The sequence below is a fragment of the Panthera tigris genome, chromosome B2 (genome assembly GCF_018350195.1).
Source record: "Panthera tigris isolate Pti1 chromosome B2, P.tigris_Pti1_mat1.1, whole genome shotgun sequence".
NCBI classification, from domain to species: domain Eukaryota; kingdom Metazoa; phylum Chordata; class Mammalia; order Carnivora; family Felidae; genus Panthera; species Panthera tigris.
This window is the reverse complement of record NC_056664.1, coordinates 66,000,470-66,020,348: the sequence shown is the minus strand read 5'-3', so window position 1 is coordinate 66,020,348 and position 19,879 is coordinate 66,000,470. Positions and strand designations below refer to the sequence as shown.

Sequence of the window (19,879 nt, the reverse complement as noted above, 5' to 3'; positions counted from 1 at the left end):
AGACCAAAGCTAATTATGTCAGAGGCAAACATCCTCCGGAGGGACTGCCCAGCATTCTGGGCCCAGGGCCCTGTCACCTACTCAGTCTCTGAGGTCCCACCAGAAATCAGGCCCTGATCTCCAGAACACCCTCCCTGAAATCTGGCCCAATGGACGCCATGTGGCTCCAGTCCAAAAACCCCATCATAATTTCTTGTTTTAAGTTTGGGAGAGTGAAAATGAGCTGGGGAGGGGCAGAGAGAGGACAGAAGATCTGAAGCAGACTCTATGCTGACAGCAGAGCGCCTGATGTGGGCCCGAAACTCATGAACCGTGAGATCATGACCTGAGCTGAAGTCACTTAACCGACTGAGACACCGAGGTGCAGGAAACCCATCATTTTGAAGATCATGGCCCATACTGTAGTGATCCCATCCATCCACATTACTCGAAGGAGCCGAGCCCAAGGATTGCTTTTTTTCTTGGAGGAAAACAAACCCTCCAGCAAGAAGCCTGCTAGGGAGGACCTCTTTAAGATATGTAGCATCCCAGGCACTCCCACTGCCACTCCTGTGCTATACCCCCTGAATGTTGAGTCCAACTCCAGGAAAGAAAGATCTGGACTCCAGGAAAGAAAGATCTGGACGCCAGAAACTTGGAAATGTCTAATAAAGGCAATCCTCCAACCAGCTGGAGACCCTTGGCTCTGCCTCCACCTCCACCACAGGCCATTGGTCTGTATTGCCTTGGCTTTGAGGGGCTGCTGAGGTCAGGAGACTTGGTCAGTCTCATCTGTGCTGTGTCCAAAGTTAATCGAAGTCCTCAGGGTCCCTGTGAAGCTCTGGGCCCCAGATACAACTCCTTCCCAAATCTCCTGCCAGCCGTGAAAGAGGAACGACTTTGTCTTTCTGTGCTGCAAGCTGGATTCTGACTTACAGGTTCACTTAGTCTAATGAGTCAACTCTGGTAAACTTTTTTTGACTACTTTTATTATGAAAATATTCAAATATACACAGAAGTAGAAAGGGTAATATATTATATGTCTACCACCTGGCTCCAACAATATCATTTTAGTTTTCTGGTTTCCCTTGTGGTCATTGAATTTGAAATTATACACTTTTTATTTCTATGTTTTATCTGGTTCTTATTCTCATATGCTATGGCACATTTTTAATGTTTATTTTTTGAGAGAGAACACGCAGAAGCAGGGGAGGGGCAGAGAGAGGCCTGAAGTAGGCTCCAGGCTGAGCTGTCAGCACAGAGCCCAACACAGGCTCAGATGCTTAACCAACTGAGCCACCCAGCCATCCCAAGAAACTACTTTTGTATGAATGTGTAGTAATGTAAGAGGAGGTAAAGCCCTAACCAAGTATACACAAAGTGTTAATATAACTATCATGTACAGAACAGAAAACTATTCAAAACTATAAAGAGAAGTTGGGGAATGAGATTAGTCAAAGAATCTTTCATGGAAACGAAATTTTATTTTTCCTAGGATTTATTTTAGCCTATAGGCTGAAACTTAAGCACTGTTGCATATCCTAGTCTCATGAAACCCTTTTACTCTTTCATTTAGAAGTAGGTGAAGTATAATTATTTAGACAAGCACTCCCAAATAAAGTTCTATTTAACAAAATTAAAGGGCTATTCAGGGTGATCACCTTATCTTTTTATCATAGAAAAAAATTGTCAACAGTATCTTTTTCACTGCCATGACATCTGCACAGGCTTTAAACTCTTTAAAGACTGACATTAATAGAGCAACATTTTAGGAGATAAAATGTACTTTTATTTTCAAATAAAGATAATAAAATTGGAAAATTAACTCAAGTTTAAATGTTTGATTTTATTAAAGAAGGTATAAAATATTGAATTCCACCTTTTTAAACACTATTTTAGAATCAGTCATCTCTTCATACAGCCAGCATGTTTGCAATATTTCCACATATCCTAAATAGTATCTCTAAAGTCTCGAAATCTGAAAAATAAGTAGAGAAAAACATAAATTGCTATTCCCAAGCCTTTAAATTTTAAACTGTGATAAAATTCATGTAACAAAATCTGCCACAGTGACCATTTTAAATATAGTTTAGTGTTATGTATCTTCATTTTTATACAGCCACTCTCTAAACTTTTTTATCTTGCAAAACTGAAAATCTATGCCCATTAAACACCTCCCATTTTCCCCCTTTGGCTCCTGAAAACCACTCTACTTTCTCTAGAAGCTGACTACTCTACCTACCTACGTTGTTAGGTGGAATTACACAGTATTTGTCCTTGACTGGCTTATTTCATTTAGCATAATATCCTCAAGGTTCACCCATGTTGTACCATCCTGTCAGAATTTCCCTTTACACACTAATTAGTTTCTCTGTTTATGCCTGGGTTGCCTCCATCTTTTGGCTATTAAGAAAGCTATGAACTTGGGTGGACAAATCTCTTAGGGACCCTGCTTTTAATTCTCTTGGATATTAACCCAGAAATGAAATTGCTGGGTTATTTGATTTTTTTGAGGAACTGCTTTATTCTGCAGTGGATACACACCTTACATTCCCACCAATAGTGCACAAAAGTTCTAATTTTACCCCTCCTCGCCAAAACTCAGTTTATTTGATAGTAGATATTCTATAATAGCCATCTGAATGTGTGTGAGACAATCTCATTAGTTTTTATTTGCATTTCCCCAGTGATGAGTGAGGCTGAGCATCTTTTAGTGTTTGTTGTCCATTTGTGTATCTTTGGAGAAAGGTATATGGAAGTCATTTGCCCATTTTTAAATCAGGTTTTCATTCAGTTTTGAGCTCTCTAAGTACTAATTCCTTCAGATATGGTTCACAAAAAAAAAAAAAATAGAGGTATCATGCTAAGCAAAAGTCAGAGAAAGACATACTATGATTTTACTTGTGTAATTTAAGAAAATACAAGCAAAGGAAAAAGAGACAAACCAAGAAACAGATTCTTAACTACAGTACGAACTGCTAGGTATCTGAGGGGAGGTGATTGGGAGATAAGTGAAATAGGAGAAGGGGATCAAGAAGGGCATTTGTGATGAGCACTGGGTGGCTGTCAGTGTTAAAAAAATCCTCTGGAATTTATTCATATAGCCCCCTACTGGACAATTAGGTTAGTCTTTTCCTACTACAAATACTGGAATAATGAATCTTTACTTACATATGCAGACATATTTATAGAATACATTCCTAAAGTTAATAACTGAAAAGGTTATGTATTTGTAATCGATACATTATCAAATTGCACAGAGCTTCTACCAATTTATACCTCAGCCAACTCAGTTACTCTTAATGAGATTTCTATACAACTTAAAATTTTCAACTCTCTAATACTTGCAACTCTAAATGAGATATATTAACTGGAACTTATATAAAAGTTAAATAACCCCTAATAATTTGTGTTAATGACTCTTAGAGATAGTGCTGATTGCAACAAACATAGTAATAGTGTAGTTAAGGAAAACAGGCCGTTGGAAATCCAAAATTTGAAAGTGTTAAATTTTACCTCCTGTAGGTAGGCTGGTACCACTTTTCAACAAGGACATTAGTAATAACATTTCTTAGGTTTTCCTTGGGGTTTTCCCAATTTTTCCATTTCTCTTCTCAGTTTATTTGCCTTGTATCTCTCGGCCATTGCCATAAGTTCATCTGGGACATTCTGAAACATTAAATGTTTATTACTAGGAATGAGATTTTCTTGCAGAGTGAAAGCTTTTCTTGGCAGTTTTAAAAATTTTTTCTATTGTTTATTTGAGAGACAAAGAGCAAGAGTAGGGGAAGGGTAGAGAGAGGGAGACAGAATTTGAACCAAACTCTAGGCTCTGAGCTGTCAGCACAGAACCTGCTCCCAATCCCGTCCCCTTCTCTCTGCCCCTCCCCTCTCAGAAATAATTAAAAAACTATTTCAAAAAATAAATAAAACCAGACTGATCTTTAAAAACTTCCATGACTGGGGCGCCTGGGTGGCTCAGTCGGTTGAGCATCCGACTTCAGCTCAGGTCACGATCTCACGGTTCGTGAGTTCAAGCCCCGCGTCGGGCTCTGGGCTGATGGCTCAGAGCCTGGAGCCTGCTTCAGATTCTGTGTCTCCCTCTCTCTCTGCCCCTCCCCCGTTCATGCTCTCTCTCTGTCTCAAAAATAAATAAACGTTAAAAAAAAAAATTTTTTTTAAACTTCCATGACTATGCTACCACTCCCTGCTTGCATGGCCCTTTACAGTTGCTTGCCAGTCCCCTTAACTACTGTAACTGGTGCCACTTTCTGTATGTTCTTTCTTACCACTGGGCCTGAATGTTCGCCTGCTAGAACATGTACCCCTTTCTTGTACAGTTCTTCCAAACTCTGCCCCATTGGCTTCTTCCTCAGTATGATTTCCATTGAAGCTCACTACCATTAGATCAGGTTCCCCAATTATATACCATAGCTCCTTGTCTTTGCCATGCTATAGCACTCATAACATGTTTAATGTTTTTTCCTGACAAGCGCTAAGCCCCGGTACTTGGAATAAATGAAATTATTTGAACATTAGAAAAGTGATACAAGGTAGAGTTCTGAGTTGTTTATTCTCACCTGATGTGTTCTTTCCAGAATGTTAATTAACTCACCAGCGATCCTCCAGTCATTTCTAGTGATGAGGGTAATAGACATTCCAGTCTTCCTATAAAAGGGGAGGAGTGCATGTAATTCAATTTTATAATCTGTACTCACGATTCAGTTAGCAAAACAATAAAAATAGCAAAACCTCAACTTTTTCACAAGCCCAAATACGTTATTCATTAAAAGTTAGCATCACTCCAACAGCAATTTGGAATCTCAATAATCTGGAGCTGTTCTATTTTTATTTGAGAGAGAAAGAGTGTGCATGCAAGTGGGGGAGAGGCAGAGGAGGAGAGAGAATCCCAGGCAGGCTTGATGCTCAGTGTGACCCTGGGATCATGACCTGAGCTGAAACCCAGCATTGGATGCTCAACTGACGGAGCCACCCAGGCACCACTGTTTCAACTGCGTATTTCCAAGGGATTTGCTAGTAGTCCTCTTACACAGGAACAGTAGAGTATCCACTGTGTAGCTCAGTGTGACACTATAGATATAAAGCAAAGAGTAGAATGAGAAACAGCTGCAACTAATCAGAGAGGCATCTGGTTGAATCTGGAACAGGCCAATTGGACAGGGATAAAGTAACAAAGCAAGTGGCACAGACAATTTACAGGCAAGACCAAAAAACACTTTTCTAGCTAAGAATCATTTGTGAACGGAGTAATGGTGGTTGGCTTCTTTCATAGGTAGACTGTGCTTACTTACCCTGCCCTTCCTGTGCGGCCTACTCTATGTACATATTCTTCAATGTTCCGGGGGAAATCGTAATTATAAACATGTGTGATGTCGTGGACATCAAGACCTCGAGATCCTAAGTCTGTGGCAATCAGTATTCTTATTTTACCTAAAGAATAAAACCAAAAGAATATACATTCTGGCATAAACCAACCCAAGACATATCAGAAAAGTATATTCTCCCCTAATATCTAATTGGGTGAACCATTGTTACTTTTAATATTAAAATACTTATGACAGTGAAAATTAGAAAGGGATATTTGTATATATATTTATATACAATACAATATAACATAATATTTATATATATTTATATTTCTTTTAAACTGCTGGCAAGTTATAATACAATATACATCATGGTTCAGCAGATGGTCCCTGCATCACCCGAACCATGTCAAAGATATACAACTTTCAGGTAAATTAATGGCAGTACCCCACATGGCAAATTACCTTGATATGCAGGTTTAAATATTAGTTCTTGGGAGTTTGGATAGCTAAATATATTTAATATATGATTAAAACGTATTCTTAATTTGAGAGTGTGCACCCAAGCAGGGGAGAGGATCAGAGGGAGAAAGAATCTGAACCCATGCTCAGCACTGAGCCTAATGTGGGGCTTGATTCCATGACAGTGGGATAAAGACCTGAGCTGAAATCAAGAGTCAGATGCTGAACTGACTGATCCACCCAGACGCCTGTGAAAATCTGAATATTCAGAGCTCTAGCAAGTAGTTTTGGGATCTGCAAACTGAGGACAGATCTTAGAAATGGGTTCCATGAAAAGGTGCTGTCACTCAGCCAGGTGCAGGCATTATACACTTAAACTGGATCAAATACTAATTGTGTAATGTACCTGTTTTTTTGTTTTTTTTTATATACCTGTTTTAAAGTTTTCTAATGCTTTCTCTCGGTCTTTCTGTTCTCTGTTGCCGTGAAGGGACTCCACTGATATATGTTGCAGGATCAGGTCACTTGATAAGTGATCGGCACTGAAGCAAAAGATGAAGTCAGTGATCTTAAGTGCTTATTCTAATACCACTATCAATTTACTAGTTTTACTTCTATTAGCAAGACTATTCCATTCTATTTACTTGTTAGCAGAAGACTGAAACATACTGAAAGATATATATACACTGTTTGAAATTAATATACAAATAGAGCTAATGCTAAACACATCAGTTTGATGATTTAATGATGTAAAAGAAAAAATACTCACACAGCTTTTCTACTAACAAACACGATGACTTTGTCTTTGGGAGACATGTTTTCTAGAAAAGTTTGGATATGAGATCGCTTCTCTTCTTCTGTGGTGACAATTATGTTTTGTTTCACCGTACTTACTGCCTAAAGGAGTCAAAAGATCAGTACATCAAAATTGATAGGCAAACAATATACACTGGCTCAAAATGTATCTATCGCCATCACTGGTTAAGTTTTAATAAACTGCCAAGGGGAAAAAGGCAGATCATCTCAAAAGGACCTGTTTCTACTCAAAGATTTATCGTTCAGTCTCTTGCTTCTTACTTATTCACCCAAGCTGAGTTGGAAACTTGAGTACTTGGCAAGTTAGTTGAAAGTAACTGGTTACCATTGTTGGGAAAGATGACCAGAGTGAGGCCAAACTGCCATGAATTTGGGTACAGTTCTTATAATGAAGGAGGATGATCAGCTTGGGACAAGAGTTTCCATTCAGTGAGTATTCTGACACTTTAATGCAAAATTTCAAAATATCATTGATACAATTTAACCCAGAGATAAAATGGGTTTTAATAGCATTTAATGAAAGGAATGCCATATCTAGCCAAACTTTTCATGCAATCTAATGAAATGAGCCTAGGCAATGACCTATCACTATTACTTGTGATTAAAAGATCAATTTTTCAATAATGATTAATCGAACATCCAATTTCGATTAAGTGGAAGGCCAGGGAACTTTCAAAGGAGGAGATACATAATGGAGATCTTTATGGATTGTATAATTACTGATATCTGAACCCACTGACCCATCGTAATTTCACCAAAACACCAGACTTACACACATGTACTTGTTGACCTTGTTCAGAACCTGATTAACAGGATTAAATAAAAATGAGATATCAGGAAAATAGGAAAAAGGACTGGATAGGAGGGTATTGAGGGATTATTAAAATTTTAGATGTGAAATAACTACCATAATTGTTAAAATTAGTCTTGGATGTATACTGAAGTTTTTATCAATGAATCATACGTATCTAAGATTTTCTCTATAACTAAGGAGTGGACAGAGTTGTCATGTCAAAACAAAGTAATTACAATTCTCATAAGAAATATTTTTGGTAATAGTAATAAAAAACAAGCTTACAATTAGGTCCAAAGTACCAACATATACAATCATGGGCTCTTTTAAATAAGACTGTGCAAGTCGACGGACAGCATATGGCCACGTTGCACTGGAAATAAAGCATGATACAAACATTAAAATTTTATCATAAAAAATTACCATTTCCCTAAGAATGCTATGAATCAGATTACCCATAGAAGACAAATTCAGTACTTTTAAATAAGGAGGACTTTTACAGAATGTGTACTTCACAAAGAATTGCTGGACTAGAGTGAGGCTACTAGATGAAACCTTTAAATAAGCTGAATTAAAAAGTTTATAAACCAAGGTGAAGATCTATGCCTTAAATTCTAATAAAAAATGAATTCAAGATTTAGATTAGTTTTCCCCTGGCCTTTATAAAACAGTATTTTTTGTCAGCATACATTGTCAGTCAAAAAACCAAGTGCTTATGCAAAATAAAAGCATTTTAAGTGTACTGAAAGGACATGTAAATTCAAATGTTTCTTCATCCATACAAGTAATCTTACCTTTTGTACTTTCACTGTAGTTATAACAATGGAACTATTAGTAACAAATGAGGACATACTTCCAATTATACACTATTCTTTTTAATGTTAATGGCATAAAGGTTATAAGCCACAGAGAAAACAGTCTATAGATCACTCTGCATTTATTTTTATTTAATGTTTTTATTTTATTTGAGAGAGACAGTGTGAGCGGGGAACAGAGAGAAGGACAGAATCTGAATCAGGCTCCAGGTTCTGAGCTATTGGCAGAGCCCGACTGAGGGCTCGAACTCAAACTGGAAGATTATGACCTGAGCCAAAGTTGGATGCTAAACTGAGCCACCCAGGCTCATTTAAATAACATTGTTTCTCAGTTTTATCATGGGCAAAAAACTATTCAGTATCAAAGGTTTGTCTCTAAGAACAGGTGCATGTTTTCAAATGTGAGGCCCCCACTTCTGAAACAATCTCTCCTCCATGAGTTCCCTGTATGTTTTCACAGAAATGTCTACCTCTAACTTAGGAAATCCAAATCATTATTATACTGCTACACTGAATTGCTGTCCTAAGTGATGACATAATGTCTTTCACCTAAGCATCTCAAGATACCTTCAATACTCTAACATCCTGTAGGGGAATTAAGAATGGAGTCTAGTCCAGTGATTTCTATTTTGTAGACTAGCAATTAGGCATATTACCTACCTTGTCATAATTGTCTGCCTGTCTGGGCGCACATCTAATAAAATCTTCATTATCTGGGGTTCAAATCCCATGTCCAGCATCTTGTCAGCTTCATCTAATACCTGCATTAAAATGATTGTGGCTACATTAGATATGGGAGGTAACTAATATGCTCTGTTAACATACTATAATAAGGTAATTCTCTCATTTCCCCTATTACTTAAGCCAGTATTTTATTTATTTTAGAAGAATACCTTTTGAGAAAGATAGCAGGAGTTGGGGAGAGTCCCAACCAGGCTCCCGCACACCTGGTGAGGTGAGATCATGACCTTAGCCAAATTCCAGAAGAGTCTAATGCTTAACTGACGGAGCCACCCAGGTACCCCTTAAGCCACTATTTTAATATCTTCAGAACAAATAAGGGCGGATCTAGTTGTAACACAGATTGATTTAAGCTGGCTTACAGTTTCTAGATCTAATGAAAAAAATGTTAATGTCGGGGCGCCTGGGTGGTTCAGTCGGTTGAACGCCCGACTTCGGCTCAGGTCATGATCTCACAGTTTGTGAGTTCGAGCCCCGCGTCGGGCTCTGTGCTGACAGCTCAGAGCCTGGAGCCTGCTTCGGATTCTGCGTCTCCCTCTCTCTCTGCCCCTTCCCTGCTCATGCTCATGCTCTGTCTCTCAAAAATGAATAAACATTAAAAAAAATTTATTAAAAAAAATTTATTAAAAAAAATGTTAATGTCTAAAATATCTACATGGATTTTAATTTTTTTTTTTACTTACCTACATTTTCTAGTATTTATAAAAACTGAAATAGAATGCAAAGCATAGACCTTTGGTTTTGGCTGAAATCATGATCTTGGGGCTTCAAGCCCTGCATCGGGCTGTGTGGGCTCTATGCCAGCAGCAGAGCCTGCTTGGCATTCTCTCTGCCCCTCCCCCACTCGTGTTCTCTGCTTCTCAAACTTAAAAAAATAAAACTATTACAACATGGATAGTATTCTAAGACTGTTTTAATAAGAATTCTATCCTTCCTCCTAGTATCCCAAACCCTCACTCCATGATTACCAAGTAAGTTATGCTTCTGAGGTCGACAAAGTTATTCATTTGTAGATCATTCAGTCTTCCAGGAGTTGCAATAATAATATCTACTCCTTTTTTCAGTTCTTGTATCTGACCATTTCTATCTCCTCCACCATATATACAAACACTTAAAAAAAAGAGGTACATGTTCAGGCAAAGAATGTCCCATTACAACGCAAAATCCCAACCAAAGCATTTTAGGTACAAAAAAAGGTATGTAAATCAGAAAGTATCAGATACCCTCTGGGTAGTATTTGTCCCTTTCTAAGAACTATCCACACCCATCAACCCTCAGTGATGTGTTCTAAAGAGCCATATTTGCATCACTGTTACTTGATGTCACTGACCTGGCTACCTTTGATTTAGAGTGGGGTAATGCCTGACCCAAGCTGAGCCAATCACATTCTCTAAATGTGTAAAAAATGGGGACAATGTATAAAGCTATGAATTATTAAAATGCCCTTACAAGAATGGACAATGAAATGACAACGTACCTTTTAAGGCCTTTATATGAATACTTAGAACATTCCGCTTGTACTTGAAGAGCTAATTCCCTAGTGGGTATAAGGACTAACATTCCGGGTCCGTTCCTTTTTTCTCTAATTCTTTGGAGAGAAAACAATTATTAAAGTACCTGTCTCAGGTACATATAGTACATTCATTCACCGCTTTCAGAATTTGTAGGAATGAATGTCAGAAGTCACATACATTCACCACAAAATGTGGAGTACAGAAAAATGGCACGACAAAACACCAAGGGCCCAGATACCAGCCTTTTCATTTAACATGGCCAACGCTTTCCCTGTGTCAAACATTCCCACACAATTGTATTGGACGTGATAATTTAAACATTTCCAATATTTCACTATTAAGACTACCTATCACTTCCTAAAAATCCTTTGTCAGCTTATACTCTGACCAGGCCAGTATAAGTTCATTTCCCTGAGGCTAGGCATACTTTTTGGCCAATGCAACAGATGAAAGAAACTTTAATTGCATCTTTGATATCCACATCTATTAAGCCCCTATGAAGAGAACCCAGCTGTAGAAATTCTTACACAGGCTGTAAATCGAGATGGATGAATCCAGGCATTAGGTAGGACAATGTCTTCCCTGTTCCAGTTTGGGATACTCCTATAAGATCTATTCCTTGTAGGACTATTGGCCATGTCTGTGACTAAAACAGAAATATTAAAAGTGAATCTTTCAGTCAAATGCTCCTCTTCTCCCTGCCACAAACTTCTTTCAACATTTTTTTCATGCTAGGCCCTGCTGGTACAGGGGATGCTCACAAGGGATAGTTACTCCCTGGTGATTTAACTTCTAATAATCAGACATTGTTTGGGGGGAAAAAACTGTCAGTAAAACATTGGAATTAAAGAAACCATACCTGAATTGGTGTCGGCTTCCTGAAACCTGCCTTTTTAATGTTTTCCATAACCTCAGGGTAATGTTTAAAGGCGTCCTCAAAAGTACAGGTAGGATTTGGTATCTGACGCTTCTGACCATTTTTCAAGTCATCACACATTATATTATAATTTTCTTTCCTTTAAGGAAAAAAGAGTATTAGTGGCTTTGGTCACTTTATTCCCCAAGTAAGAAATGTTTCCCAGCATTAGCTCATCATATCTAGAAATTCAACTGCAACTGTCAAACTACAGAAAAATACAATAGAAGTGAGCCCATCTTTTTCTTATCAGAATAGTTAACAGAAAAGAAAAAAGATACATGGTATGAATGGGCCAATGAAATTTCATCGAAAGCTGAAGAATAGAGCCTGAAAATCACATGCGTCATGATTTCTATCAGACTTGGCATACACAAGGTTCTACAAATGTTCCACATAACATTTACTGTCAACAATCCTATCAAATGGAAATTTCTCATTTGACAAGTGATCACTTGTCCAAAGTCTGAGCCCTATTCCAATCCTAGAATAACTGTTCTGCTCTTCCATATTATCTTAGTTTTATAACAGACTGATAGAAAACACGTTGCTGTTAGGACCCTTAATTCCAGATAATAAGCACTGAAGAAGAGATGCTGATATTCATATCAACTTATGATTTAACAGTAGTAGAAATAATTCTCTAAAACTGCTGTGCAACACAGCAGGCACTGCACTAACCACAGTAGTCTTCCTGAGTTAAAAACTCAGCTCTTTAATTACACTAGCCACATTTTCAAAGTTCAATAGCTATCAATAGTGACTCCTCTATTGGACAAATACTATCCTTTTTCCATCTTTGCAGAAAGGTTTCTTGGATAGCAATGTTCTAAAATATTTCATGTAGGATGTAACCAAGTTCATGTGAATACCAGAAATGTAGTCTTCGATTGCAGTAATTTTAAATGTTTGCCTGATGAGTTAATTTAATAATATAACAATACAAATACTTAAATAAAACTACTCACCTCCAACTTTCTACTTGCTCTTGTGACATTGAACTTGTTGCTTCTGACTCCTTGTAAAAATTTTTCTTAATTGCAGGTAAGTCTGAAACAAAGATGAAAATTAAAACTTTTTGATAAGTCAGGATTTATATTTCATTGAAATTTATTCAATAACAGAAGTTAAACTAATCTATTTATTAAATTCACCTTACAGGTTTAGACAGTTCTTTGCCAGTCAGACTTATGCTAGTCTCTAAGAGATCTCCTGTTTTGGTTTCTTTCAATTACATTTTTTATCTGAGAAAGGGAGCCCTGATAATTAAGTTTTGTAAGAGAAAGAATACTTTACATAAGACAATCATCCCAATTGGTGAATCTTCTTCTCAAACACAGTAGACTGATTTTACCTTGTCTTTGAAGATCCATTTTATTTCTGTTTAGGTATAGAATATTTATTCCACTTTGAGGCTATTTTGTCTCCTTTTATATGGCTAGCATACTTCCTCCAAACTTAAATCTTTTCTGGACCCCCTATCCTTGATCTCCCTACCACATACTGTTCAGGGCGGCACTGGTAACTTAACATGCAAATGAACTGGACACTTAAGTGGTCATTGTTAATATTTGTCACTATTAGTGCATTAGCTTTTTGCTTTTTAATTTAACTTTATTTTAGAGAGTTTGAGAGGGGGAGAGTGGGAAAGAGGGGAGAATGTTAAGCAGGCTCCACACAGTGCTGAGCCCATTGCAAATTTTAAATGACATTGTATTGCTGCCTTGTGATAGCCAAAATTAGTACCTGAATTTAGACTGAAGTTTAGTGGATGTGAAACATTACACTCCATAATTCCAAGTGAGAATCTCATTTAAGATTAATGCAAATGAAAAAAACCCTCATCTCTTCTCAAAAACTGTTTTTCTTTCTTATTAATGTTTTTCCCTTATTTTGCTCTTGTCAGCAAGGACACTCCAGAATCAATTTCTCAACCACATCCAACAATGTTAACCACTTATGGTTGGCATGTTCATTGTCTTCATTTTCCCCTTGGGCCTGATTTTCTATATTTTATTAAACTCTTGCCATGAATTACCTCCAATAAGACAAAGTATAATGTTTTTAAGTTTACTTTTTTTGGAAGAGAACTCAAATGGAGGAGGGGCAGACAGGAAGGCACAAAATCTGAAACAGGCTCCAGGCTGAGCTGTCCATGCAGAGCCAGATGTGGGGCTTGAACCAATGAGCTGTGAGATCATGACCTGAGCCAAAGCTGGATGTTTAACTGACTGATCCACACAGGCTCCCCATAAGTTTAATATTTTAATTTCCCAATTATAACACTGATAACAGCATAGAAAACATAGAAAACAAGTCTTGCCACAGGGACCAACTGCAGCATTTAATGTTTTATTAACATTTTTCATATTGATTTCATTACTAGAAATAAGACACATCTTAGAGGATAAAAACCTCAAGTAAAACCCGCCCCCCCCCAAAAAAAAAACCCAAAAAAAAAAAAAAAAAAAAAAAAACACCAAAAGTACACCAACACTAAATGTACGTGTTAGGATACAGCACTAACCTTCCCACTTTTTCTTTTTCCATTTCAAAGCATCTTCTCGAATTTGATCCCAATCAATCAATGGCTGATTCTCTGTACTATTACCCTCTGTCCTTAAATCTCTTCCAACAGAAGGTTGGAAAGCAACAATATCTGTTAAAATATTTTTTACCAAATTAGTTCAAAACAAATCCTAATTGTATAAATGACCCCACTTTACTGTTTTGTGTTTAAAAACCAGACAATAGGGGCACCTGGGTGGCTCAGTCTGCTTAGATCATGATCTCATGGTTGGTGAATTCAAGCTCCACCTCAGGCTCTGTGCTATCAGCTTGGAATTCTCTTTGCCCTTACCTGGCTCATGCACACTCTCTCAAAATACATACATACATACATACCAGAAAATAATGCTTAAAATATAAAGAGTAGGTTTTAGTACTATGATGCTAAGACAATTTGTATAGTTTTTCAGTTACCAGAGTTACTGAAATGGAAATTTATTAAAGAAATGGAAATTAGTTTGAAAGCCTGTTGTTTGCTAATAAATCCCATATTAATCTTTACAACAATCCTGTGAGGCAGAGGTCACCCCAGATTAACAGATAAAGAATCTTAAAGGCCTCCCAGAGCTTCCTTCCTAAGAAACACTAAGAGGCAATGCTGCCATCAACTTTAAGATGCTGTTTCTTTGTTACTTTCATATTTCCGGAAATGGCTCAATAATGGCTTTTCCTTTAGTCCAAGATCTGAGATTTTTTTAAGTAAACTCTGCCTAACAAGGGGCTTAAACTCATAACCGCAAGATCAAGAGTCACATGCTCTACCAACTGAGTCAGCCAGGTGACCCTGAGATTTTTTTAAATGCCAAACTAGGTAGTTTTCAAAGTTGGTCACATTCTAGGGAAGAGATAGAAGCAGAAGGTCATGACTAATCCTTCTACCATTAATAGTGAATGCATTAAAAGGTTATTTTGTTTTTTCTCACTTACCTGTGGCTAAAAGTAAAACTGCAAGGCTTCACTCACCATAGAGATTAAGTGTTTTAATGTAAGAAAATGAGTATTCTGGCATTTCAAAGGAAAAAATCCATAACAGATAAGATTTAATGACAGCAATCTGAAGATGTTATCAGGAAAAGCATCAACTAAGCAATTTTTAAACAAAGCAATTTTTAAAATTTTAACAAGGCTGTGCTATACAAAAATTACTTACCAATTCTAGGCTTTAAACTGTAACTTTCTTGTTGTTTAACAACATTATCTATCGCTGTTTTGGCCTTGGCCTTCATACCCTTGCTACCGAATATCCTGACCTGTGCATCAGGATAACCTTTTATTATCTAGAAGCAGGAGAAAAATAGGTGAGACTGAAGTTCTTTTACCACACCCCCCTCCAAAAAAATCACTCAACCCCAAATAGCATAAAAATTTTAAGTAAATCTAGTATTGCTATCAGTGTCTTTAAGTTCTAATTGGAGGGGATTCTTCATTCTACAAATCTATCCTGAGATCTATCTCCTGGTTGGAGGAAAAGGAACAGGACAATCTAAATTTAAAAACTACCATGTCAGGGGCACCTGTGTGGCTCTGTCGGTTAAGGTCAGACTTTTTCAGCTCATGATCTCATGGTTCATCAAGCCCCTCATTGAGCTCTGCTCTTGACAGCAAGAGCATGCTTGGAATTCTGTCTCAAAATAAACTTACAAAAACCTACAGTGACAGTTATGGAATACATTTAGCAACTAGTGTTAGAAGATTAAACTGTTAATCTGACCTCTTTTTAACTATGAAATTGTAATTTGGCAAATCATACAGAACTGTAGGGATGTGGCAGATTAACCTATGTGCTATATTAATAGCAGATTGAATGGTCAGGTTATTTGTGTAAAATTTTAACTTGAGGGAAAGCAACCTTACTACAAGGCTGACATGACATTTGAAGACTCTTGAAGTCACATCCTTAACTATGCATAATCCCAGATAACCTCATTGATTCAATATCTGGAAATTGCTATACCAAATGCTATCTTAGGCTGGTGATTTCAAAAAAGCTTAACAATTTCCACTATTTACAGACAACTCTATGTTCTTTTTATGTTTATTTTTGAGAGAGGGCATGTGTGGAGGGGAGAGGCAGAGAGAGGGAGATAAAGAACAGGCTCCTCATGTCAGTACAGAGCTGGATGCAGGGGTCAATCCCACAAACTGAGATCAAGACCAGAGTGAAAACCAAGAGTCAGATGGTTAGGGGCCCCTGGGTGGCTCAGTGTCCAACTTTAGCTCAGGTCATGATCTTGTGGTCAGTGAGTTCAAGGCCCGTGTTGGCACTGTGCTAACAGCTCAGAGCTGGGAGCCTGCTTTGGATTCTCTCTTCCCCTTCCCCACTCACAGTGTCTGCCTCTGAAAAATGGATAAAGCTTAAAAAACAGAAGTCAGATGGTTAACCTACTGAGCCACCCAGGCCCCCCGTATAAGTTCTTGAAATGAGGCAGAAATGAACACGGAGAGGATGGAAAGAATGGGGATGCAGGAGGTCTTTGGCCTCCCTGATGAGCAGGAGTTATATCAGCTAAGATAGGAGAGTGTCAGGAGCCCAGCTGTAAGTACTCAAGGAGTTCAGTGGAGGGAGTGAAGGCAAAGGAGGCTAGAGGTTAAAGGAGACAGATCAAGTGGACCATGCTAAGGAGTCTGGACTTAAGAGCCTGAGATATTATGAAAAATTTTTATGCAGGAAAAGAAAACAAATTATGAAAACAATTTGTATTTTAGAAATATTGCCCTGGTCACAGTAGAGCCTAGTGAGAGGGGGATAAGACTAGAAGTGGAATGGAAGATTAGGGGAGAATGTCCCAAATGTGATTCCCCTTGAGAAATACAGGAAATATAAAGGAACTCAGTGATGGACTGGTTGCAGGATAAGGAGAGGGAAGTAATCTGAGATTTCTGGCTTGGGAACTGGGTGAATGATGTAGCCGCTGAGACTGGGAACACAGGCGCAGGTCAGGGTTTGAGGGATGGGGTCCAAAAAGCACATGATGAATATTCAAGATCTCAATGTCAGTTGAGATTATCGCTAAAGATCTTTACCTCCAGGAGTCACAAAACCTAGACCTGGAAATGGACCACAGTGTGGGACCATTCCTGAAAAAGAATGGCAGCCTGAAGAGTTTTGCCAACTCATTTAAATAACCAATAGTATGTTAATAACTAGAGAAATTATAGTTACAAATGAACTATGTTCTTTGAGGATTTAATACAGACCACTTACCTGTATTTTTGTGTTTGTTGTACTTTGTATGTCTTTTATTTTTGACCCACCACGACCTGTTTTTAATAAAATATTTAAGAGATTTAATCAAAGCCACAACTGGATATCACCTCACGCCTATGAGAATGAGTATCAAAAATACAGGAGACAAGTGTTAATGAGGATGTGGAGAAAAGGGAAGCTTGTGCACTGTTGGTGGGAATGTAAATTGGTACAGGGACAGAGGTTAGTCAAAAACTAAAAACAGAACTACCCTATGATCCAGCAATTCCTCTTGTGGCTGTATATCCAAAGGAAAACTGTTTCAAAGATATCTATCCTGTTCATTACAGCATTATTGTATTATTCACAATAGTTATGAAATGGAAACAACCTAAATGACTATCAACAGACTACTGAATGAAAAAAAAATTTGGTATAGGGGCGCCTGGGTGGCTCAGTCAGTTGAGTATCCAACTTCAGCTCTGGTCCTGATCTCAAGGTATGTGGTTTGAGCCCACACTGGGCTGTGCTGATGACTGGGAGTCCCCAGCCTGCTTCAGATTCTGTCTTCCTTGCTCTCTGCTCCTCCCCAGCTCATGCTGTCTTTCAAAAGTAAATGAGCACTAAAAAAATATTTTAATATTTCAAAATTGAAAAACATGTTATAAACATGCTAAAAAAAAGCTTTCAGCCTTGAAGTATTCCTTTTTTGACAACATGATTGAAGCTTGAGGACATTATGCTAAATGAAATAAGCCAATCACAAAAAATAGAGCATGACTTTGAGGTATCTAATGTAATCAGACATAGAAACAAAGATGATGGTTTATTTGCCAGCGATGGGAAAAGGGGAAAATGGTGAGTTGTTCAGTGGGTAGTTGTCATCCAAGATGAAAACATTCCAGAGATCTGTCACGCAACATTGCTTTTTTAGCTAACAGTACTGTATTGCACTTAAATTTAAGTTTAAATACATGTGTTGGTTTTTTTTTTTTTTTACAAGAAAAAGAAAGTGGCTCCAGAACCAACATTAAGTGGGTGGTCTCTAGCACAGAGCCTGCACTATCACAGGTGCTCAGTAAGTGTTCAGTGTGTGATTTACTGCAAATCTAGGGGCTTTCATTTATGGAGCATCACTCTTCAGATCTTTGAGCCTGAGCCTTCGAGGAAACAAATCTATACCTGGTCTATCAATCAGCTCTATTTAACAGCAGCCTGCAAAATGCTGTCGTTTTTCAAAACAGGTTTAGAAAAGGGTAAAACAAAATATTAGCTCTCATACCTAATAGGCAAAGTGCTCAAATTTATCCTGTCTTAATGGCCACAAATGGGACAAATCTCCATTTCTATAGTTTCTAAGTGTCTTTCAAAAATGAATTTCTAAGACTCAGGTGTACTAAGAAAAAAAGATCCTGTTTTTCAGGAGGTAAATACCCAAGTAAAAGAAGCAGTGCAAGATATTGCTACTGTTCTGAACAACCCTAATATCCTACACCTTCTTTAATGGCTCTAAATGGTGCTCAAAGAAACAGATTGGACTTGGACTTGTTCATTTTGGGTTAAGTCGTGAAAAGGCCTGACCTTTCACTCCAAAGATTTGATAAATCTAAGAGTTTGGTTTCCCAAAATATCAACTCCACAAAATATCTAAAGTGACATCATTCTAGCATCAGATGGTATTAGAAATATCACAGTTAAAGACCTTGATCTCATTAGATGGCTGCTGAATGGAGGCGAAGAGAGTGGGTGGGGAGGCCCTGGCCCCGCCCCGCCTATCCAACCTTGTTTCACTTACCGATCACAGCGCCAACCCACATGTTCTTCAGTCCAAAGCAGAGCGGCGGTTCGCGGGCACCAGGCGCCACAGGCTGCGGAAGACCAGAGGAATTCCTCCAGCCGCCACCTCTGCCGCCCTTAGGGACCCCCTGACCTCTTCGATTTGAATCCTCCGTCGGCCTCCTTTCTGGAGCCCGGGACACTGCCGAGCTTCGTCGGGTCGCAACGACCCACGAGGAGGCGTTGGCGTCTGCTTCTTGCCTCGACATGGTTCCTTGAAAAAGATCCGGCGCGTCCGACGTCGCTCCAGTAGGGATCTGCACCACACCCCCGTGCCGTCGTAGTCTTAAATAAGGTATCCACGCAGCCGCTACTTAAGGAGCCCGCTCAAGGCTCGCCACGCCCTGGCCACGCACCCATTGGTGGACAAGATGTTGTGGGCGTGGTCCTCACTGTTTGACCAATCCAATTTTTCTATCATATGAGGGCTCCTCGAAAGAGTCAATGCGCAGGCTTTAGGTTCCTTTTCAGGTGTGGTACTTCCAAGGGTTCTCCTTTGTGCTTTGCTCTACGAAACTCCCAGCCCAACCACCCTCAACCTCAGTTGTTCAGAAACGTTTTTTAGCCGTGACTCGTAAACGTCAGCCATTTTTACAACATGACCCAGTACGTACATAAAAATTTTGAAACAAAAGGTTAAAAAAACAGCACTTACCATTGTTCTAAGAGCAGCATTTTGATATATTTAATCTAATATTCATTTTTAAATCATTGGTTGTTATGCACAAAATTCAATGACCCACAGTTTAAAAACTCTCTGGACTGAAAAATGCTGCTTTAACTCTTCACACACTTGACCTGAATGTTTGCTGTATGCGAGGTAATGAAATTTAATAAATGCCTGAAGCCCTCCCATCATTGTAGTGTGGCTCTGTGGCTGGATGTATTATTTCAGGAAGCAAGTCGGCTAGGCGTGCCCCTACTT

The 19,879-nt window shown here is 38.4% G+C and overlaps 1 protein-coding gene across 2 annotated transcripts; it reads right to left on the bottom strand.

The window, feature by feature from the left end:
• Window positions 1–1,805: 1,805 nt before the first annotated feature.
• DDX43 (DEAD-box helicase 43) lies at window positions 1,806–19,475 on the bottom strand. 2 transcript variants are annotated; one of them, XM_007090110.2, is made up of 17 exons: window positions 18,914–19,475; window positions 17,137–17,192; window positions 15,082–15,208; window positions 13,891–14,022; window positions 12,332–12,413; window positions 11,307–11,463; window positions 10,975–11,093; window positions 10,411–10,521; window positions 9,902–10,043; window positions 8,853–8,953; window positions 7,663–7,750; window positions 6,538–6,665; window positions 6,201–6,310; window positions 5,292–5,430; window positions 4,560–4,647; window positions 3,496–3,648; window positions 1,806–1,957 (listed from the first exon to the last, which is right to left on the bottom strand). In XM_007090110.2, the coding sequence occupies exons 1-16, from the start codon at window positions 19,161–19,163 to the stop codon at window positions 3,535–3,537; spliced, it is 1,944 nt and encodes a 647-aa protein (XP_007090172.1). In that variant the 5' UTR covers window positions 19,164–19,475; the 3' UTR covers window positions 1,806–1,957; window positions 3,496–3,534. The 2 variants fall into 2 exon arrangements, with proteins under 2 accessions (XP_007090172.1, XP_042842597.1); XM_042986663.1 differs by lacking the exon at window positions 13,891–14,022 and having other exon boundaries at window positions 18,914–19,474.
• Window positions 19,476–19,879: the final 404 nt, after the last annotated feature.